Source organism: Lactuca serriola, chromosome 4, assembly GCF_051521515.1.
Source record: "Lactuca serriola cultivar US96UC23 chromosome 4, Lser_US96UC23_V15, whole genome shotgun sequence".
NCBI lineage: Eukaryota > Viridiplantae > Streptophyta > Magnoliopsida > Asterales > Asteraceae > Lactuca > Lactuca serriola.
The window spans coordinates 259,327,874-259,352,593 of NC_136411.1; the positions used below are offsets into that span (position 1 = coordinate 259,327,874).

At 35.9% G+C, this 24,720-nt stretch overlaps 1 protein-coding gene across 1 annotated transcript; it reads right to left on the reverse strand.

Moving 5' to 3' along the window:
• Positions 1–18,626: 18,626 nt before the first annotated feature.
• On the reverse strand, positions 18,627–24,585 carry TAF4 (TBP-associated factor 4). Its single transcript, XM_079034353.1, has 14 exons — positions 24,400–24,585; positions 24,173–24,290; positions 23,241–23,785; positions 23,050–23,154; positions 22,217–22,936; positions 21,665–21,777; positions 21,491–21,578; positions 20,956–21,091; positions 20,796–20,851; positions 20,183–20,239; positions 19,738–19,878; positions 19,523–19,570; positions 19,163–19,430; positions 18,627–18,945 (listed from the first exon to the last, which is right to left on the reverse strand). The coding sequence occupies exons 1-14, from the start codon at positions 24,436–24,438 to the stop codon at positions 18,770–18,772; spliced, it is 2,610 nt and encodes an 869-aa protein (XP_078890479.1). The 5' UTR covers positions 24,439–24,585; the 3' UTR covers positions 18,627–18,769.
• Between the last annotated feature and the right edge of the window lie 135 nt (positions 24,586–24,720).

The following is a 24,720-nucleotide window of genomic DNA, read 5'->3' on the forward strand; positions in this document are numbered from 1 at the left end:
TATGGTCACAAAACCGTAAACACCCCTAAGGGTTTACACTCGAAGAGTAAACTCCTTATCGAGGCCATACACTCCTTAGATGCAACCCATATCACTTCCAACACTTGAAATAAAGTGTTTTCACGCATCAGAGTGTATTTACTTACTTAATTAGTGGTTCAATAACTAATTAGATACAATTATGTATCGCTTCATGTTACGTAGGATCCTCGCGTGTGTTCAAGTCCTCACTTGATACCTAACGTCCTACCCGACACTTCCGTCCGTTCATTCGAATTACCCTCGTCAGGTGAGTTCATACACCTACCTTTTTCCGAGTTTTTCATGTTTTCAGGGGGGAATACAAGAAAATCATAAAGGTTTTCGTAACTTAAAAACTGATGTAATTATAACGATTTTCTAACAAACTTTTAGATACCTATATCCCTTTTGTAATATGCGGAGCATAAGGGACGCTTTCTACATATAATTATATAGTTTTCAAAACAGCGTGGGAACTTATCAAACCATTCAAATTATTATGAGAATAATTTGGGATCTTCATTACTTGTTTTACGGATTCGAATTTCATGTAAAGTCAAAATATAAACTATGTCTGGTTTAGTTTATCCATTACTAATCTAGAGTATCATGCTAAATAATTACCTTGTGTTTAATTATTTATACGCCACTTTGTTTCAAACGATTTCGAAACTCGATAACGACCAATTATTCCGTGAATTAGTTAATACTAGCTTGTGAGACTTATCTTCGTTATACCCTTCGGGTTACCAGTAAATCCTCTCTGGTAGTATAACCAGAGTCTCCTGGTGGGAGAGCGTGAAATTTGTGGATAGATCTATTCGGGACTGAAAATCCCACACCTAAACTGCTAGCTACAGTTAGGCGGGCATGCTTGGGGTGACAAATTTTGTAAATCGATTGACGCTTGAAGAACGTCAAGGAGGTCGCGGGTCAAATCAGTATGGTTATACGACTCACAATACGTATAAACTAACTTTTTTCACAGATTTCTTTCTTTCTTCTATAGTTTTATTTATGTAATAAAACTACCTACTTTCGTACTGGAGGGTAATCCAGGGTTCATAACTTATGGTTTTTTTTATGTAATAAAACTACCTATTTTCGTACTGGAGGGTAATCCAGGGATCATAACTTATGGTTTTATTTATGTAATAAAACTACATACTTTCGTACTGGAGGGTAATCCAGGGATCATAACTTATGGTTTTATCTTATGTACTAAAACTACTATACTCACTGGTGGTAACCAGGGTTTTTCTTATCTTATGGAAATCGAAAAACATATTAGAAAATATGAGATTTTCTTGGAAAACATACATATGTATTTCATAACTCAATAATAATGGTTTTCGATATTACTGCATTCTTTATCAAAGGAAATGAAGTATTTTCACAAGATTTAATAACCAATTTTCCCTTACAAAACATGTTTATGAACTCACCAGCTTTATGCTGATATTTTTAAAACTGCTTGTATTCTCATGTTCACGTTAGACAGGTATCCCGCTTACTTTTGGAGAAGACGGAGCGTATAGAAGTCTCGTCTTTACTTTTGTACATACCGATGTATTTAATCTATGTATTACTTTGCTTTCAAACAAATGTAAATATTCTTATGTAATGTAATGGTTGTGTTTACTATGCTTACTATGTACAATGGTTGTGATACTTTACATGACATCTCCGCCCCCGGACGTTTCTGCCGTTGTTTTCCTGACGGTTCGGGGGTGTGACAGATTGGTATTAGAGCCTTTGTTTATAGTGAACTAAGTATACCGAACCTTACATGGTATATAACTATAAACATTAAGGGGCCGAAGCGCTCTGAACTAAAAGTATACTTCAAAAAACAAGTATTTTTATGAAAAGTATACAAGAATACCTAAATATCAGAAACCACGAGTAGAACCAAACAAAAGTAATTGGGTGTTGGGTATTGCGGTTAAAACTGGACAGTTATGTAGTCGTGTCTAGGGTCAATACAGCCTGATCAACTATATTCATTCGAGACACTACCAACATGTGCTTGGGAGTGACTGTGGTGTACAACAGGCCTAAAACTTACCAAATATCCAAACAACAAGTTATCGTCGCAACAAAACTTAAAATACTATGGGAGTATTTTCTAGAGTCAAATTCGTTATAGAAATCCTCATTCGAGTGTTGCTACTCATTCCCTTTAGCGATAATTCTCTTGCATTGGTATTTTTCCTATATATTATCGCATAGTAGAACACTCTATCTGCCATAATGAAATATCTCTTGTTTCATACCTCTTGATTCAATTCAGAGGACTTACCATCCTCTCTTTCCTGATCATTTTAGATCAAGATGCTTCCAAGGAAGAGACCCAGCTCAAAGAACAACAATACTCCGCCACCACCTCCTCCTCAATTTGATCATGTCATGTTTCAGCCAGTTGTTACTGCCACAGTGGCAGCTGCTATGTTAAAAATGAACCGTGGCGGCTCTGGCGGGCCAGGAGGTGGTACTCATCCCCAAAACTAGGAATGTTCTTATAAGGACTTCATGAATGCGAAACCCACATCTTTCAATGGCACTGAAGCCAATAAGGTGAACTTCGCCGCCTGCACTTTCACCGAAAAAGCCTTGGCTTGGTGGAATGGCTGAGTCAAATCCTTAACCTTACCGATAGCAAATGCCATGGGTTGGGAGAGCTTAAAAGAGCTCATGCTGGCCAAATACTGCCCGCGGGGCGAAATGCAGAATTTGGAGCATGAACTCTGGAACCTAAAGATGAAGGGTTCCGATATCACTGCCTACACTTCTAGGTTTGAAGACCTAGCGCTCCTCTGTCCGGGAATGGTCACCCCGGAAAGCAAAAAGATTGAAAGATTCATCTGGAGGCTGACCCAGCCAACCAAGGGAAATGTCTTGGCTGCGAGGCCAGACACCTTCGACAGCGCTAAATGTCTGGCGCAGACTCTGATCGATCATGGGGTCGATCTCGATGAAGTGACCACCGCTCCTGAACCGACTAAAGGGAGTGGTGAGAATAAAAATAAATTCTCGAACAAACGGAAGGGTCAAAGTTTGCAAGGATCCTCCAAGAAACAACAAATTGTGGCAGTTCACGCTGCTACTACTCCTGTCGCCGCTCCTATAGCTCAAGCACCAACTAGTGGATACACTGGTACCCTTCCTTGGTGCAACAAGTGCAGTTACCACCATCGTATTCCCGGACCATGTCGTGAAAAGCTCTGCAAAAACTGTGGCAAGAAGGGTCACATTGCTCGAAACTGCAGAACACATGCCCAACCAACCAATCAGGCATCCGGAGCAGGTGTCAGTCAAGTCTGTTACGGTCGTGGTGAGGTCGGGTATTACAAGCAAAACTGCCCCAAAACAACAATGACCAACAACACCGGGAGAATTCTAACTATGGGGCAAGAGGAGGCAGTCGTCGATCCCACCGTTGTCTCGGGTACGTTCCTTCTCGACAACTCTTATGCATGCATCCTTTTCGACTCTGGTACGGAAAGAAGTTTTGTTAGCCATTCATTCAAGCATCTTTTTAAACATAATCCTCAACTGCTAACTGAAACATTTACCGTCGAGATGACTAATGGTGAGAACGAAAACGCTAATGATATATTCATAGGCTGCACCCTTACCCTCAACGACCATTCTTTTCCTATCGATCCTATGCCAGTCTCCATAAAAAGCTTCGATGTTATCATTGGCATGGATTGGTTGAGCCCCAATCATGCTGATATCCTTTGTTACGAAAAAGATATCCGTCTCAATATTCCCTCTGGCCAAACCCTCATGATCTACGGCGATAAACTTAGTTCCAATCTTCGCATCATTTCATGCATTAAAGCCCAAAAGCTTCTACGAAAGGAGTGCTATGCATTCCTAGCCCATGTGATAAACGAGAAACAGGAAGTTCAGGGCCTCGAGAGCATCCCCGAAGTCTGCAAATTTCCTGATGTTTTTTCCCGAAGAGCTCCCGGGAATTCCTCCCAAACGCAAAGTTGAGTTTCACATCGACCTAATCCCCGGAGCTACCCCCGTAGCCAAGTCTCCATATCGATTAGCGCCACCAGAAATGCAGGAGTTATCCAGTCAGCTTAATGAGCTAGTTAGCAAAGGGTTCATCAGACCGAGTTCCTCACCCTGGGGAGCCCCGGTGTTATTCGTGAAGAAGAAAGATGGATCCTTTCGAATGTGTATAGACTACCGTGAATTGAACAATCTGACCGTCAAAAACCGTTATCCTCTTCCTCGAATAGATGACCTTTTCGATCAACTTCAGGGAGCCAGTTACTTCTCAAAAATAGACCTTAGATCAGGGTACCATCAGCTACGAGTTCATGAGAGTGATGTTTCCAAGACAGCATTCAGGACTCGATATGGACACTACGAGTTTGTAGTGATGCCCTTTGGTCTAACCAACGCACCGGCAGTGTTCATGGACCTGATGAACCGGGTGTGTTGTCCTTTTCTGGACAAGTTTGTTATCGTGTTCATTGACGACATACTTGTCTATTCCAGAAGCGAAGAAGATCACAAAAAACACTTGAGGTTAGTGTTGGAAACACTTAGATCGGAGAAGCTGTACGCAAAATTCTCCAAGTGCGAATTCTGGATTCGGAAGGTAACTTTCCTAGGTCACTTGGTATGCGAGGAGGGCATACACGTGGACCCTTCCCAAATCAAAGCGATAGAGAATTGGTCGGCACCAAAGACACCCACAGAAATCCGTCAATTCTTGGGTCTCGCCGGCTATTATCGTAGATTTATCCAGAATTTTTCTAGAATTGCCAAACCCCTAACTACTCTGACACAGAAAGGTGCACTCTTTTGTTGGAGTGAAAAGCAAGACACCATATTCCAAACGTTGAAGCGAACCTTGTGCAACGCACCTATCCTGTCCCTGCCCTAAAGGACGGAGGACTTCGTTGTCTACTGCGATGCGTCCAATCAGGGCTTAGGCTGTGTGCTTATGCAGAGGGGAAAAGTTATTGCTTATGCCTCGAGATAGCTGAAGGCACACGAATTCAACTATACAACTCACGACCTGGAGTTAGGAGCAGTGGTCTTCGCACTGAAGATTTGGAGACATTCTCTCTATGGAACCAAGTGCACGATCTTCACTGACCATAAAAGCCTACAACATATCTTCGATCAGAAAGACTTAAACATGAGATAACGGCGATGGGTAGAGTTGCTCAGTGACTATGAGTGCGAAATCCGCTACCATCCCGGCAAGGCCAATGTGGTGGCAGATGCCCTTAGCCGAAAGGAAAGCTCAAGGAACAAGGCAAAGACACTGACAATGACCATCCATTCCCACTTATCCGCACAAATCCAAGAGGCTCAGTTGGAAGCCTTAAAACCAGAGAACGTATTGAACGAAGCCTTGAGGGGAATGGATAAGAATCTTGAGATCAGAGGTGACGGAGTCTATTGTTTCATGAATCGGATCTGGATCCCAAAGTTCGGAGGTTTCAAGGAGATAGTCATGAACGAAGCTCACAAGACTAGATACTCTGTGCACCCGGGTTCGGATAAGATGTACCTGGATCTCAAGAAGCTATACTGGTGGCCAAACATGAAAGCTGAAATCGCTTCCTTCGTGGGCAAGTGTCTGACTTGCGCCAAGGTGAAGGTCAAACATCAGAAACCCTCAGGTCTGCTCCAGCAGCCCAAGATCCCTGAGTGGAAATGGGAGATGATTTCTATGGATTTCATTACCAAATTACTCAAATCTCCGAGTGGGTACGATACCATTTGGGTAATTGTCGATCGATTAACAAAATCCGCTCACTTCCTACCGATCAAAGAAACGTTCAAGATGGAAAGACTCATGTGAATCTACATCCAAGAGATAGTCCGACTGCATGGTGTGCATGTGTCCATTATCTCCGATCGAGATAGCAGGTTTACCTCAAGATTTTGGCAGTCCCTACAGAAGGCTCTCGGAACTAAGCTAGACATGAGCACGGCTTATCATCCTCAGACAGATGGGCAGAGTGAGAGAACTATCCAGACCTTGGAAGACATGTTGAGAGCATGTGTCATCAATTTCGGCAAGTCATGGGACACTCATTTACCCTTGATCGGGTTCTCGTATAACAATAGTTACCACACCAGTAATCAAGGCTGCCCCGTTCGAAGCCTTCTACGGTCGAAAGTGCAGATCCCCTCTGTGCTGGGCCGAGGTAGGGAACACACAGCTAGCTAAGGGTCGTGTCCCCGAGAGTGCTCTCACTAGTCCTGAAATCATCCGTGAAACCACCGAAAAGATCATCCAAATCCGAGAGCGATTGAAAGCCTCCAGAGACAGACAAAAGAGCTACGCCGATAAACGACGAAAACCCTTGGAATTCCAGGTTGGAGATCGTGTCCTGTTGAAGGTCTCTCCCGGGAAAGGCATGATACGCTTTGGAAAGCACGAGAAACTGAACCCAAGGTACATAGGACCTTTTGAGATCCTCGCTAGGATCGGTCCTGTAGCCTACAAACTTCGATTACCCCAAGAGCTTAGCAACATCCATCATGTATTTCACGTCTCTAATCTTAAAAAGTGCCTATCCGATGAAATCTTTGTGATCCCTCTTGATGAGATCGAAATCAACGAAAATCTGAACTTCGTGGAAGAACCAATTGAGATCATCGATCGAGAGATCAAACATACGAAACAAAGCCGCATCCCGATAGTGAAGGTTCGCTGGAATGCCAAGCGGGGATCCGAATTCACTTGGGAGCGCGAAGATTCAATGAAGCAGAAATATCCGCATCTCTTTCCAAATCTATTATTTGTATCTTAATTCTAAATTTCGGGATGAAATTTCCTCTAACGGGGGGATGATGTGACAACCTGAAATTTATTCCGTCACTATAACCCAATTCCGTTAATAAAATTTATTTTTACTGAAAATTTTCCGTTAACTTTTGGGTTAGGCAAATCAATTAAGATTTTTATTATGATTTCATAAGTGTCGGAACGAAATAAAATCACGTGAAACACCCTCGATATTCCTTTGGAAAGTTCCTAGTTTTCGACTAAGTCGGGTTACGGCCATTTAATCGGGTACGACCATAAACTCCGTTTAATGTCGGGATTGGGTGGATCTCCACATGGCCGTAAACTCAACCCTATATAAGGGTTGATTGGCCTCCATTTGAACCTTTTTCACACCCTTAAAGCTTTCTCTGTCTACTCACTCTCTCTATAACTCGGATTTCGATCGAAAAACGCCCCTTTCAAGCTCCACAATTGTAAGTTAACCTTCCTAGCTTGTTGTTTAGCTTTGTATACGTGAAAATTTGTGGTTTAATCATCCAAAGACCTTAAACTCATGTGTTTACGGTTGAGGAACACCTCCAAAACCGTAAACACCCAAAAGGGGGTTTTGATGCCCCAAAACCCTTCCAAAACACTCCTAATGCTTGGATATGACTTAGAAACTTGCATGAATGATCTTAGAACCCCAAAAACATGAAAGTAGGGGAGTAAACATGAGTTTACGGTTGGGGAATGTCCCAAAACCGTAAACACCTTTTTAGGGTGTTAAAGTGCCCTTAAACACCTTCTAAAGCTTGAATAAGAGTCTAGAACCTTGCATGCCTACCCTAGAAGCACCAAAACATGAAAAGAAGTGGCAAACATGAGTTTACGGCCGTAAACTCATGTGTTTACGACCGTAAACTACCCAAGAAGGGACTCAAGAACCGTAAACTCCAATTAAGGGCCAATTCAAGTTCCAAACACTTCCTAAGCCTTTGATTCAACCCTAGGACCTTCCCTTGTGTAACATGAGACCTTTGAGCACCCAATAACACCCATCCCATGAGTTTACAGCCGTAAACTCATGGGGATATGGTCACAAAACCGTAAACACCCCTAAGGGCTTACACTCGAAGAGTAAACTCCTTATCAAGGCCATACACTCCTTAGATGCAACCCATATCACTTCCAACACTTGAAATAAAGTGTTTTCACGTATCGAAGTGTATTTACTTACTTAATTAGTGGTTCAATAACTAATTAGATACAATTATGTATCGCTTCATGTTACGTAGGATCCTCGCGTGTGTTCAAGTCCTCACTTGACACCTAACGTCCTACCCGTCACTTCCGTCCGTTCATTCGAATTACCCTCGTCAGGTGAGTTCATACCCCTACCTTTTTTCCAAGTTTTTCATGTTTTCAGGGGGAATAGAAGAAAATCATAAAGGTTTTCGTAACTTAAAAACTGATTTAATTATAATGATTTTCTAACAAACTTTTAGATACCTTTATCCCTATTGTAATATACGGAGCATAAGGGACGCTTTCTAAATATAATTATACAGTTTTCAAAACAGCGTGGGAACTTATCAAACCATTCAAATTATTATGGGAATAATTTGGGATCTTCATTACTTGTTTTACGGATTCGAATTTCATGTAAAGTCAAAATATAAACTATGTCTGGTTTAGTTTATCCATTACTAATCTAGAGTATCATGCTAAATAATTACCTTGTGTTTAATTATTTATACTCCACTTTGTTTCAAACGATTTCGAAACTCGATAACGACCAATTATTCTGTGAATTAGTTAATACTAGCTTGTGAGACTTATCTTCGTTATACCCTTCGGGGTACCAGTAAATCATCTCCGGTAGTATAACCAGAGTCTCCTGGAGGGAGAGTGTGAAATTTTTGGATAGATCTATTCGGGACTGACAATCCCACACCTAAACTGCTAGCTACAGTTAGGCGGGCACGCTTGGGGTTACAAATTTTGTAAATCGATTGACGCCTGAAGAACATCAAGGAGGTCGCGGGTCAAATCAGTATGGTTATACGACTCACAATACGTATAAACTAACTTTTTTCACGGATTTCTTTCTTTCTTCTATAGTTTTATTTATGTAATAAAAGTATAAAACTACCTACTTTCATACTGGAGGGTAATCCAGGGTTCATAACTTATGGTTTTATTTATGTAATAAAACTACCTATTTTCGTACTGGAGGGTAATCCAGGGATCATAACTTATGGTTTTATTTATGTAATAAAACTACATACTTTCGTACTGGAGGGTAATCCAGGGATCATAACTTATGGTTTTATCTTATGTAGTAAAACTACTATACTCACTGGTGGTAACCAGGGTTTTTCTTATCTTATGGAAATCGACAAACATGTTAGAAAATATGGGATTTTCTTGGAAAACATGCATATGTATTTCATAACTCAGTAATAATGGTTTTCGATATTACTGCATTCTTTATCAAAGGAAATGAAGTATTTTCACAAGATTTAATAACCAGTTTTCCCTTACAAAACATGTTTATGAACTCACCAGCTTTATGTTGATATTTTTAAAACTGCTTGTATTCTCAGGTTCACGTTAGACAGGTATCTCGCTTACTTTTGGAGAAGACAGAGCGTATAGAAGTATCATCTTTACTTTTGTACATACCGATGTATTTAATCTATGTATTACTTTGCTTTCAAACAAATGTAAATATTCTTATGTAATGTAATGGTTGTGTTTACTATGCTTACTATGTACAATGGTTGTGATACTTTACATGACGTCTCCGCCCCCGGACGTTTCCGCCGTTGTTTTCCTGACGATTCGGGGGTGTGACATCTGGTAGTACCCTGCCAATCCTAAAAGCTCCTGATATCCGAGGAAGATTTCGGAACCTCCCACTGCATAACCGCCTCGATCTTGACCGGATCGACCAACATCCCCTCCTGGTTAACGAGATGTCCAAGGAACTAGATCTCTCGCAACCAAAATTCACATTTTGAGAACTTGGCATATAGTCGCTCTTGTCTCAAAACTCCTGGTTAACGACATGTCCAAGTAATGATCCTAATCCAATTGCTAGCCAAAACTCAAAATTTTGCTCACATATGCATCACCACGTCATGGTGGGCAGGCAGAAACGAAATTGGTAGATTTTCTCACTTTGGAAAACAATAAACCTCAAGTATAATAGAAAACAAGCCTAGGATTTGATACCACTGAATGATTTTGAGCATTCTAACACTCCTATGGTCTACATGCAACCCTAGATACCTTGGATCTATGTTTTCTCTATTATACATGCAAACTTTCAATTTTCCAAGGCACCATCCTAACTAGCATACTATGGAGTATATACAATATAAATAATCTAGTTGAATGACATACATTTTCTTGTAGCTTGATTCCTTGGACCTCTAAGAGCCTAGCACCACAAGTGTGATGCCTCAAATGCTTCACACAACACCACCAACAATGAAGGACTTGAGAGAGGTTCCTTATATAGTGTGACACAACTAGGGTTACACCATGCAAACCCTAATGTGCATGACTTTCCATATTCCTCATGCTCCATGGGTTTTAACCTCCATTAAGTATCCATGGGTCACCACATGGGTTAGCCCAACATAAAGAATTATGGATCATAAGCTCACTTTATAAGAATGAATAATTTACACAATCAATCCCCATTTATTTAATTAGTCTCTTTTGATCACAAAATTAATTCCAAATTAATTCTTGATCAATACTAATTACATAATATGATTTCATATTAATATATTAGAACTTATAATATATTAACAAATCATAAATATCCTCTCCTCACAAGTCTATCCTTACAAATTGTTCCGGTGCCATGCAACCCAAATGGACCATGCTACTCTCATGTCAAGTACATACCAATTATAGTTATGGGCATAGATACTAAATCCAACATATGTTTCATTGATTGGAGCTTTTGGTTTTGTATCAAATGCAGCCATGGATGTTTGTGTTTTGAGAAAGATGATTCAATATGAAAGGGTTCCTAATTTACTTGATAAAAACTATCAAAATTTGAAGGGATTTGTGTTCTAATTCATTTGGTAAAAACAGAAGAAGTGTAGTTTTAAGGTACTTTGGCATGCATATATAGTGCTTGTAATATTCCTATGTTTTTTTGGAAAAGTGGAATTATTAAGTGGAATAATATTTCAATGTTAAAGATTTTTGCAGAAGTCAACCAAATACATTTTATTTGGAACAAAATAGAACAGAAGTTAAAATGATCATTTTTAGTAGTCAGCACAATAAATCAAATGTGTAATCAAAGAACATAGTTTCAGTCAGAAGCATATGTAATCAGAGCTTCAGACCCAGTCAGACCCTTACTCAATCATCAACTATCAAACATCCCATTACTTAGGTGTTGTTTGTTTTTTTGAAGCGAAAATTCATGAAACATGTGGACCACCTCTGCAGCAGAAGAGGTGGACCAAACGGCTGCAGACTGTAATAAGAAGCGTGTTTGTTTTTTTAACATCTGCATGCTGCTGCAAATATTAAAAAAAAGTAAACTGATTTTATATAACAAAAATAGTTTTTTAATACCGAAAATTTAATAACGTATAAAATTTCAGTAAAAAATAATGACATTTCAGCAAGAAATTATCATTATTCAATATAAAAAAACGAAAAAAAAATCATTTAGAAAGAATAAACAAAAAAAGAATGGAAAAAAGGTGAAACAAGAATTCAACAACATATAATCAAGATTCATCAAGATTTCAGCAAGAACAACAGAAGAAGAATAGGTTGGAAGAGGCAATACAAGTGTTACCCCAAGCAGAACAAGCGCAGAGGTTTTTTACTCCGAAACCTTCTAAAAAACAAACAGCTGCAAGATGAAAAATATTGTGTGTGTGCTGCGTTGCGCAACAATAGGAGGTCTGAAAAAGTTTTTTACAAAAAAAAACAAACAACACCTCAGTTAACAACTATTAAACAACTCTTAAAGCTTAACATGTATAATATGTATGTATAAAACTTTGGGAAAATGACACTGTAGCACAATCAACTTTATGGCTTGTCCCAGTTTGGTAATTAAAGTTTTTTTTTTGCACAAAAGCTCACTAAACTTGTAATTTACCTGTTAAATAGGGAATTAAACCCAATTCTAACTGGTTTGTAGGTTACTGATGCTTACGTGGTACTAATGACATGGAAATAATAAGTTTTACAATTATTATGACTATGTAGCATATGTGATATGCCATTTATTAACAAAGATTTCTCCTTATCTCGATTCTGGAGCAGAAATAAAAAATCAAAACATGTATAAAAAGGAGCATAAATTACTGTTGTTGAGCAGATTTCAGCAGCAATCGTGTAGTTGCCAGCGATGTCTCTCGATTGCTCTTCAATTCTCTACTTCTCCATCGTTATATCTCCCTCAAAAGCATTGAACACCGATTTGGACTTCATCAGAATGGTGGTTGGAAGATCTCATCGAGAAAGTTACTGGGATTTCATCGGGAAGGTTGGTAAGAGAAGTCAGTTCGTCAGTGATATGGATTGGTAATCAAAATCTCATAGACAACCCATTTTGTGTGCATCTTTTCTTCTAATCTGATGTTGTATGTCGGCAACGGTGGCTATTAGGAAGGAGGAGGGCGGCACCTGTGACTGTGTCTCCGAATGCAGTTGGTGGGAACGACGATGAGAAAAGAAGATTGTGCCCTAGGGTGGAGAGAAGGAAATGGATGAGGGCTTTTCATAGGAGGAGGAAATCGTTTGGTGGGGGAGAGATGATAAGAGAGAGGGACCCATATTTTATTAAATAATAATATATAAATTGTTCATGTCAAACAAATAACAAATAAATGCCAAGTCAGCAAGTTTTCATTGGAAGACCTCTTTAAATTCATCAAAATGGTGTAATTAACATGAAAAAGATAACTTCAATGATTTGTTGCGCAAAAACAAAAACAATAATATGACCAATCAGTATAAACACAAAATTTAGTTGTGCTACAATGTCATTTTCTTTAAAATTTTATCAACTGTTATTTGTGAGGCCTATCAAAATGAAATAAAAACATTAAGTATTATTTGCTAGAACGTAAAGAAAGCACGTCATAAATTTTAAAGGAAAATACAATCCAAACTGGCAAAAAGAAAAGCACAAACAAAAAAAAACATGATTATGACGAACATAACTGAATTTACCAAAATGATTATAGCTTAACCGTATCTGTCTATCGGTCTAGAGGCGTCCGCATTGAATAACAACATTGAATAATAGGTGTAATATAAAGGTAAAGTATAATGTAGGGAAAATGACTCTTGAGGGTAACTAACTGTTGCGTTGTTTTTATTTGGTACCTTTCCTTTTTTTGTACTCAATATACCATCGAACTTCTTTGTGTTCACCATAACCCTTTTGATCTGTGATAGTCGGTCAAAGGGTTATGGTGAACACAAATAATAAGTTCGATGGTATATTGAGTACAAAAAAAGGAAAGTGACCAAATAAGAACAAACTCAACAGTTGGTTACCCTCATGAGTCATTTTCCCCGAGAAAATGTTAAATGAAATTAAAGTTGCAAAATTATCAAAGACTACAACCTTCTTTGGCCATAACGTATATGAAGAGCGTTTCGGAGGGGTAACTTCGTTAAAACATGATCTATGTTATGTTTACTGTGGTTAGTTGTCAACACCTCTCTGCAATGGAATATGACTGTGTATAAGAGGTACATTTATCAGTATAAACGTTTACCTCAATGTATATTATGGTGGTGTGTCTGCAAAATCTGCATGAACATATTGATGTTGTATCGTATCCCATGAATTCGATCTTAAAGCTAAGTAAACTAAAAAATCACAGCACTTGTGATTCCACTCGTTTGTAGACTTGTCTATAATCCATGATACGATAAATCATCTGATTGGAAATGTAAATGTAGTCAGTAAATGCACCTGCTTAGTCAAGATTCCCCTAATAAATATTCAAGTGCATTACAAAGTTGTACATGTAAGAATAATGTTCTTTCGTGGGTTATGTTTTGAAGAGAAGCGAGAATGAATCTCAAAAAGTCATTAATATCAGCAGGAGATGGCGTGAATTTGTTGTAAATGAGTAAAGGGAAAATGAATCAGGAGAGTAACCAATTGTTGAATTTATTCTCATTTGGTCCCTTTCCTTTTTTTGTACTCACTATACCATCGAACTTGTTGTTTGTGTTCACCGTAACCCTTTGACCGGTTATCACATGTCAAAGGTCGGTGAAAAGGGTTATGGTGAACACAAACAACAAGTTCGATGGTATATTGAGTATAAAAAAAATTATCAAATGAAAACAAACGCAACAGTTAGTTACCCTCAAGAGTCATTTTCCCTATAATGTATGTGTGTTGTGATCTTTGTAAAAATGAATTTCAATGTAATGATTATGGAAGTAAGAATCGTGTTAAAAGTAATCAGGATGAGATATTCCCACTTATCAATTTAATCATTCCACTTAGTATAACTTTGCATTTACAGTTTTACCCTTATTTAAAATCCATCCACAAAAATATGATAACAAATTTAGACGTACCCACCCCCCCCCCCCCCCACCCACCCACTTATAACAAATTTAGACGTACCCCCCCCCCCCCACCCACCCACTTACACATTAATTAATTTATCTTTTTCTCTTTATTTATTCCTTACAAAAAATTAGCTTGACTTCTTATTTATTCATCAAACAAACCCACCAAAGCATTTCCTCTTATTTGATCAGTCCATTTAAACTTTTTCATTTGAATATAAAAATCTAATTTCTTTATTTATTAATCAAACAAATCCACTAATTTATTTTCTTAAACATGAGTTTATTTTTCTTATTTATCATTTAATTATTAGATCTAATAAATGTTAGTTTTTTTTCTTATTTATCTATACATATCACAATAATATATATATATATATATATATATATATATATATATATATATATATATATATATATATATTACCTACTTAAATGTTGTCTAACAAAAATATTTAAATCACAATAATTTAAAAAAATGAGGATAAAAAAACGTTCACCGTACTCCAGTTACATATTATCACTTACAGAAAATGAATATACATTTAAATCAAATAAGTTGCTCTTAGACACTTTATAGTTCATTTAGAAACTTTTCACTAAATCTGATACGTTCTTTGAACTAATGATTCGACAAACAACGGGTATATTTCTATAATTAAAAAAGAAAAAAGAAATAAATTTTACCATACGAGACCCTTCAAAATTTGAGTTTGTGGAATTACCACAAACACACAATCTTAAATTTACTCGTGTCTCTCCAAATGAATAATAAAATGTTTAAGAGCAACTTATTTGATTTAAATACATATCCAACTTTATAAGTGATAATAAATAAATTGATGTAGGGTGAACGTTTTTTATAGTAATATTTTTCTTAACATTATTATGTTTGAATGTTTTCGTTAGGCAATAATTTACCATGATTTAATATGTATTAATTTTAACATTTTATTGTTGTGATATACATTAATTTGAAATAAAATAATACATAATATATATTATTTAGTGGATGAACAAAGAGATAAATTATTTTTTGTTAGATTTTATATTCAAATCAAAAAGTTTAAGTGGGCTAATTGAATAAGAGGTATCACTTATCATTTAGTGGGTTAGTTTGATAAATAAATAAGAAAACAAACTATTTTTTGTAGGGAACAAAGAAGGAGAAAAAACAAATTTTAATTAATTTTTGTAAGTGATAAATAAGGAGGAAAAAGAAAGGAAAATTAAGAAAACAAACTAATTTTTGTAAGGAAACGTTTAAATTTGTTATGGATAAGCTGCAAAAGTATAAACCATCATTTATCTCATTTTATTTTTGTAAATTTTAAATAAAGATAAAGATGTAAAAGCAATTTTAATTCAAATGGAAGCATCAAATTAATAAGTGGAAATATCACATCCCTAATTTTAACCTTATATAGTAGATTATTCATTAATTAGTATGCATGGATTCTATAGTTATTAGTGATATATGGAAACAATCTGAGCGATATAGAAACACTTAGATCATTTATTTTAGAGAAATTAAATATCATTCTATTTTTATTCCTAAAAATCCTCCTACCAAATTAAATGACGATATGTATCATATTAGTTTACTAAAATATCATTAAATTTTATTAAATGAACATTAAATGTTACACATGTCAATATTTAATTGAGTAGGAGAATTTGTAGGAAGAAAAATTAGGAGGATATTTAATTTCTCTTTCTACCCTAATAAATAAGAATGATTTAGCCACTTGTCATTCTCCCATTCAATTGGCTACATGTCATTTTGTCATAATTTTGAGATATATTTATTTTCCACTTGTCATTTACTTCATTTTTCATTTCCAATATATCATTAATTTAGTTTCCATAAATTAAACCTACAATAATGACTATTCATTTCAAATTTCAAATTCTAAATTTTAATATCAATTTCAAATAAATTTACAGTTTAAACCTTTATGTTTAACATTTTGTTATAATTTACCCATTTAGTACACAAATTTGATAACTAAACACATAATTTTAATTTATTTATTTTTTGCATGTTTTTTTCTCATAATTTTCAGTTATTTTGAATTTCAAATTCAAATAAAATTTTCATTTAATCGTTTATATTAACATTTTGTTTTAATTAACCCGTATAATATACGAGTCTCACAACTAGTATTTTAATATTAGGGAAAAAAAGTTCATCTTCAATGAGGTTTTCTTTTGGGACGAGCATTGCGAATGACAAATAAACATCTCATGGCTGATAAAATATCAAATGCAATTTGGAGAAGCCACCTAACCACAAAGAGAAATTAAATATCCTCCTACTTTTTATTCCTACAAATCCTCCTATCCAATGAAATAGTGACATGTGTAGCATTTAATGCTCATTTAATAATATTTTAATATACTAATATGACAAATGTAATCATTTAATTGGGTAGGAGGATTTGTAGGAACAAAAGTAGGATGATATTTAATTTCTCAACCACAAAAGTCAAAAAATATGAGTTACACAAGATGCTTTTCTTTTTCTTTAATATTTAAAATTGTATCAAAGTCACAGTAAATGATAAAACTCCTAACACCTTATCACATCATTTTTTTTAGTGTCATATTATCTTTTTTGTCTGTCACCTCAATAGCACCTAATTCTTAGTATTTCATAGGGAGCGTAACACTCCTAACACTCCATTTTTTTTATTTTATTTTTTTCAAATTTAGTTAAGTTATATCTTTTTAATACATAAACATTTAATATTACATAAATTCTATTTTTTAAAGACAAACACTTACTATTTTATGTGTGTGAAATATTGAGAGTGTAGTTTAATTAATAATAATTGATAAATTTTTTAATTTTTTAATTTTTTAGGGTAAATTTCGGATGTTTTTAACAAAAAAAAAAAGTAAAAAATTTTTATTTTATTTTTTTGAATTTGGTCAAATGTGAAGTAATGAATCCAGTAAATGGTCAATTCTCTCTCTCTCTCTCTCTCTCTCTCTCTCTCTCTCTCTCTCTCTCTCTCTCTCTCTCTCTCTCTCTCTCTCTCTCTCTCTCTCTCTCTCTCTCTCTCTCTCGTCGACCATAGCTAGAGCTAGGGACGATCAGTGAGCCTAATGACCTCTTATCGAGCACCATAGCACCTCCACTCCCTCTAGCCTAAAAGTAAGCACATTCATGTGTATATGGCCTAAAAGGCTAAAACTCACATCTGTCACTTGTTGAAGAGTTTATAGACCTTCAACTAATTATACAAACCTTTAACGAGATATCAAAAGTATTTGAAAATATTATATATTTCAATATGCATTTCAACAAAAAAATTAGTCATTAAATAGTTGTTTCTGAATGGCATCATAGCTACACGAGGGAAAGCGATGCTGCCTACTCAGCTCTGCCGCAAAAGGGGGCCGCTTTCTTCCCCCCCAAAGACAATGAATTTACGAGATCTTGATCCGTTCAGTGTCTTCACTTGTGAACAACAGGGACCCATTCTGTTGATCGCTTCTCTGCCCCAGCTCTAACAAACTGGTGGATCTTATCAACGTCCATGAATGATAAATCATAGATCGAACCGCCAAATCGGAAAAATTGGGTGCTGTCATATAGCTTTGTATCGGCTAAGTTCACGAGTTGGAGATAAGCGGACTCGAACAGCTAACATCCGCCGCAGGGTAAACCACCGCCTCTCAGGTCAAAATTATATCCTAGGTTGTCAGGATCAGGATCCTACATAAGATCGTTTTTGGGTTTGCACGATCGGGATCAGGAACCTAAGATCCCAAAAAATAAAATATAATTTTAATTTATAATTTTTAATCATGAAAAATATTTCAAACATTTAATTTTTCGTTTAAAAGTTATAAAAACTTTAAAATATTAGTCATAAGTCACAACACAAAATAATAACGGTAAATTAATAAAGGGTAAAAAACATAAAATGGTAAAAAAAAATCATTTGCAAAAAATAATAATAAAGGTAGCATCGATCGGATCTTGATCCTACGATCCTACCTGCAATGCTAACCCAAATACGATCCATTTACGATCCGGATCGTTTTTCAAACCTATGATCTTACAATCCTACGATCAGGATCGCGATTTTGACAACTATGATTATACCCATCATATAGAAGTTTTCAATGCATATTAGTAACAAATAAATGAAAATATAGACATATTCATAAACCAATATAAAAGCAGATTGTAGATCATAACATATTAATGTAAGAAAAGCATAAACATTCGACTGACTGAATCTGGAAACTTTAAAAAAGTTTGATATAGAAATTAAAAACAAAATACAAGTTTTACAGTTTCTGTTATAAAACATGAATATATACAACAATCCTCTTCCCCATTTTTAGCTTAAAAGAAAACGGCATGAAGTTTTTTCTTCATTCAGAGGCGTGTTCAGATCTGACTTTTTCATAAAGACGATAAATTAAGGTGGATCTTGACATCTGAATCTCCCTCCCCAAAACAGAAATCACATCCTTCACAGAGATGGTTCGTGGTACGCTACTACCATTCTGACCCAACTCTTGATTCCTCATTGATTTCCTTACTGGACCTGTTACACAAGAAATAGCAAACCACTTTCATTTCCTCTTATTAGAAGTACAACATTGTACTTTCAAATACAAAAGCAATTTTCACTTTTCCTTTTTTTTGAAACTATTAACACTCGTTTTTAATCAAATAAAACTTGCAAGTGTTTAATTGGTCTGTGTGAACAAATCAAAGAAAATACGTTTGCATTTAACCCTAAAAGGAAACAGAACACTAACCAGGAGTAGGAGTAGCAGTTGTAACACCAGAGCTCCTCTCGGTATCCGCATTATCTTTAGAATTTGACATGGGCTTGGGACCAACATCAACACTTGGCTGAGAGTGAGAAGTAGATGACGCCACGTCAGCACCGCCGCCTTCACGTTTCTGGCGGGCCTGCTCAGCCATTAGTTGCCATTTTGACAGCATGTCATCTCCGCCAACAGCCGCCCGTGCTGCCACATTGGCAGCCGTGGTTCGCATCTTATCATCTTCCTCTTTGTTTGCCTTCACATATATATATATATAAACATTCTTTTTTTCTCTTAAAAAAAAAATGAAAATGTTTAAAATCAAAAACCATTTCTTCTGTCTGATACCTTAGATTTTCCACGACCATCTTCACCATCAATTCCACCACCATCAGGCTGCATTTACACAAGGATTAAATAATGTCATAAAAAAGGTAATAAAACTACTATTCATTTTTGATAAAACACAACTGTTTTAGAAAAGTAACCAACTATTTGTTTTTATAGAATAAACTATTTACAGTTGATGATTTAAAGTTGGAAAGTAAAGGGGTGTGACTTGCCTCATCTGCTCTTTGGAGTTTTTCTGCATCAGCTTGCTTTTTTTCTAATTCTTCTCGGACTTTTTGATTCATGGACATGATTTGTTGTCTCACATCTGAGGTTATAACTGTCCGATGTCTTGGCTTCTCAATATCAACCCTCTGGAATTTAATCATTCATATTTTTAATAATTTCTACTACCTCCATCCCAAAAAAGAGACTTTTTAAGCTCAAATACTTGAAACTTGAAAAGAAATATATAATATTATTTTGTACAAAAAATTCAGTAACCATGTATAAATTTATAGAACAGAGCATTTCTGAAAGAAAAAATCATTCAAAGCTCATGTGTTTGGTTGGTAGAAATTGGAACGGAGTTAAACAATAAAAACTAAATAATATTTAAATATATATATATATATATATATATATATATATATATATATATAAACACAAAATACTAACCTGTTTTGAAAGTCTGATGAGGTTGCTAATCAATCCACGCATTCTTTCCTCTACACACTAGATAACAAGTTGCATAAGAAGAGTTAAATGCAGAAAATAGCAAATTATTTGATTTATTTGTTTAATGTAGCATTCCATTTCCATTTTCTCCAGTTAAATCATTGAACTTTGAAAAAACTACCAACTATAGCAATGTCATCCATTTTACAAAACAATTTTCATAGCCATAATTGGTAGATTTTTCAAGTATCATATCCTGATAAGAAAAAAAAAGATTGATAGATTTTTCAGGGTACACAACGCCTTAAAAAGAAAAAATTGGAAGTACAATAGTTTTTTATATTGGCAGTTTCAGTCCCTAGACTTTTCGGGTTTTAAAGTTTGGCCACAAGACTTTCGTATATTGCCATATTTGGTGTCTATACTTTCATATACTGCCATGTTTCGCCCCGAGACTTTTTATGTTTCACACTTTATATTGGCAGTTTTAGTACCTACCCTTTTTGGGTTTCAAACTTTGGCCACAAGACTTCCGTATATTTGCATAATTGCTCCCTAAACTTTTGTATGAAGCTACCTTACTAGTTATAACTTAAGATAAAGTGAAGCTCACCAGTGACAAGCACCTCTCCACATCATTGCCTCTGTTCTTTACACCACATTTTGCCACTGTAAAAAAACGTTTAAAGAAACCCTTAAACTGTAAGTTACATCCATTCAGATTATATGTACACATGGATTACTTTATATAAACAAAAAGTAAAAGTCTTAACTGATTTCTGCTAATTTCTTCTGGAGTGGAATTTTCTGCAAAATCAACCTTTCTTCTTCTTCTTGAACGACCTTTCGTGAAGCTTCTGAAACTCTACTGTCTTCTTTGGAGCCAGAAAATAGCTGTTCTTCCTCTTCCTGATAAACCACAGCATCACAAAACAGTGAACTGAGCTAACTTATTGCTTTTCTTGAAGGGATAAATCATAAATAAAAGAAATACCAATGTAGTTTCTTATATTTGTTTACTATAGCATCCTAATTTCAATTCCTCCTATTACAACATTGTACATTGAAAATTTTAACAAACGTCTTCCAAATAAAAAAGCAATTTTCATGGATTTTTCAAAATACAATGTTCTAATAAGCAAAAATTGAAAGTACAACGTTAATTACTAGATTTTTCAGACTGCAGTGTCATAATAAGAAATGATAAAAATAAAAGCAAAATGTTAAATGAAAATACATTGCTATTTCAAGCATTTAGCACTTTGATGAAGCATAATGTGATTGAAGAAAACATAACATATTACATACCCTGAGATTGACTCCACTGACAGCAGTGACATCATTAAGTTGCTCAATACTTTGGTCCGAAAATGCTCCCGACACTTTTTGCTTCTTACTGGAAAAAATAAAAATAAAAATACACGTAAAAGGGTAAGAGCAAAATTAAAATTATGGCTTGAATGTTTAGACTAGAAAAGAAACCTTATTGTAGAAACAGGTGCTTCCAATGGTTTTTTCTGGCCAACAGATGGCTTTTTAGGGGGAGTCTTTGCATTGCTATTTCCAGCAGCTGCTAATGAAGGATTTCCAGCAGACTGCATCCAAGAGCTTAACAATCAACAATTTATTTTGATCCACTACTCATAAAATGAAGAGATAAAAAAGAAGGGCTAAATTCAAGAAATAGCAATAGCATTATACTTTCATTTTTTCCATTACAGCATTGTAAACAAAAATTCTTATCTACTTTGAGAAATTAATGATTTATAACATTGTACTTTTAAAAGTTTCTCTTATTAACATTATATTTTAAAAACTCTACCTACTTATACCAATGAAAATTTCTTAGTATTTCAATAAACAAATCAACTGAAGTATGTTGCTATTTCTTACATTCCATTATCATGTTTAGCTGCATATAAGAATGTACAGAATCGCTAACACATGTTCAATTTGCATAAATAGGAATCTGGATTGAATTAAACTGGTAAATCAAGTTTTTGGTATTCCAAAAAAAAAGTGTGATATTATTACCGCATTCTGGCGTTCAAGCTGTGCTGTGATGGACATAGGCTCAGGCTTACTCATAGGAGTTGAGAAACCAGGCCTTGAAGAAGCCATCATCTCAAAACTATCATCCTTTGAAGACCCTGCAATTCCACCACCTTGTTCAATCTGACCCTGAGAAAATGAAGATTGCCCTTGTTGTGGTGGTTTATGTTGTTGTTGTTGTTGATCACTAATCTGATCCACAGGTTCTGGTTTCACATAAGCCATTGTTGACAACATTTGATCTTTATGCATTGATGATTGCCAGTGGCCTAAATGCATTCTCTTCATGTCATTAAACGCATTTTGACTCATTGGATTCCCAATTCCTCCTACCTGATGATGAACTGGACCTTGCCTCATTTGTAAATCATGGCTTTGTGGTTTAAAAGATTGTGAGGTCATATTCATATTTGGACTAGACCCTGGGTGAAAGTTTCCACTAGGGTTTCCATAATTTGGAAAAGGAGGTTGTGGAAACTGCATATGTTGTTGTTGTTGTTTCACAAGTCCTTGTACTGGAAATGGTTGCTGCTCCCTATCTGGCTTACTAGCATTATGGATAGATGCATCTGATTGGTGTTCCAACAATCTTGACTTTTGAGCATTGTTATCCATTGGTAGACTGCTTGATTCAGCTGATTGATGGATAGATGAAGGTGGAACATATGGAGATGGCTTTTGAATATTATGTTTACCAGAAAGCTGAAAAGCGGGATAGATTTTGTGAAGTTAGTTAAAGGGTGTATGAATATGAAGAAAGTGTTTTCAAGAAAAAGTGAAACACATCAAAAAAAGATGATGAAAGTGTTTTCAACCTGCCCTTGCCCTTGTTGCAACTTATAGACAGCCATCTTAAGCATATGATCACCTACAAGACTACGCATGTGCCTGACAAATTCTTCTTTGTTAATGTTATTGTTCTGGGAGAAAGTAAAAACGTAACAATTCAGCTTATAGAATGTTAGAAACTATAACAAAAGAAAAAGAAAATAGCACAAAATCATACCCTTAATCGAACATATAGACCTTGGAGTTGCATAGCCCTGTCTTTATCAAGTTGTGGTTCTATAACAGGAAGCAGTAGAGCAAATGGCACCTGCTTTCCAGATGGCCGATTCATTGCATTAGCTGCTTGACCAGTTGCAGACATTGCTTGTTGTTGTTGCTGATTTCCCATTCTATGCATCCTTTGCAATTGGGATTCATTTTCTGGGTTCCTTGCTATATTTGGCTCTTGAGAATTGACAGGATTCTTTTCAGTATTCTGTGCATTCATGGTTTGAGACATATGAACATTATGTTGATCATCTTGAGGTCTGCTAGGTTCTGATTGGCTAAGATTCATTTCTCGTGAGGTATCATTTGGTGGATGTTGGGTCTCAGAACCAGAACCAGATCCATGTCGATTTGCTTCCATGGTAGATGATTGCTGCTCATGTATCTGTGGCTTAACTTCCTCTTCGTTAGAGTAACTGGTGTTTCCTTCACGGTTGGCAGATTGCCACTGTTGAAACAACTGGCTTGGAGTATGATTCGTTCCTTGAGATAAAGCTGCAATAGTGGTAGATACTTGAGTTTCACAGATAGCTGAATGTTGGTGAATGTTGGTGGGAGTAAAAAGGGTATGGAAACATAAAGGCAGAAAAAAGCAATGAATTGGAAGGATTACAATCAATCGAGAGGTAACATCATATAAGACAACTTTGAAGGTAATGGAGGTCGGCCATGTCATTTACCGCTAAGAATCACTTGAATATACCACATTTGAGACCTAATTTTAAGCAATTGTACGGATTCATATATTGGGGGTTTTCCAAACTCAATTGAAGTTGAAAAGTAGCTCGTTTGACATACAAACTGAATGAAAGTGTATTTCTGTCTAGATTTGAAAAGAAAGAGTATATAAGAAATAAGAACGGTTAAAGAATCGTGAAATACCTCCGCCTGCATCTGTAGTAGTGGGAGTCTGAGATGTTGAAGTATTGTCCCCTTCAATATCCCTGTTTAGGGCAGCAGTAAACGCCTCAACGTCTGCCCCTGAATGCATTGTTTCATCCTGAGAAAATAAAATTGCCATATACATAAACATATACAACAAAGATTTAGCACCATTTAGGATATAGGAATCAAAACAAACACACGCAAAGAAGGTATATGCATATAACCTCGTCTTCTTCGAGGAACTTCATTATAGAAGGATCCATCAGATGAAAAATCAGGTATGTGTATAGAGGCGACGAGATGTGTACATGTGAGTTATGAAATTGTATGTGTATTCAGTTATGGAAAACTCCGGTGATTAACTTTGGCTCCGATCAGAACGAAACAGCACGAGAAATTGAAACAGATGAGTTATATCTTCGATCTATATATAAGCCGAAACACGAGCTGGACTGCATTTCTAGGCCCATATCTACAACCTTCATTAGTGGCTTTTGAAAGCCACATGGATTTTATATTGTAACACAAGGTTTAAAAAAAAAAAA

What these genes read in the sequence shown, in the direction of transcription:
- TAF4 (XM_079034353.1), bottom strand. Translation starts at nt 24,438, where the DNA reads ATGGATCCTTCTATAATGAAGTTCCTCGAAGAAGACGAG. An exon ending in TACTACAGATGCAGGCGGAG is followed by an intron (nt 23,786 to 24,172) that starts GTATTTCACGAT and finishes CCACTATTGCAG; the next exon opens with CTTTATCTCAAGGAACGAAT. An exon ending in AACTCCAAAGAGCAGATGAG is followed by an intron (nt 19,571 to 19,737) that starts GCAAGTCACACC and finishes GTGTAAATGCAG; the next exon opens with CCTGATGGTGGTGGAATTGA.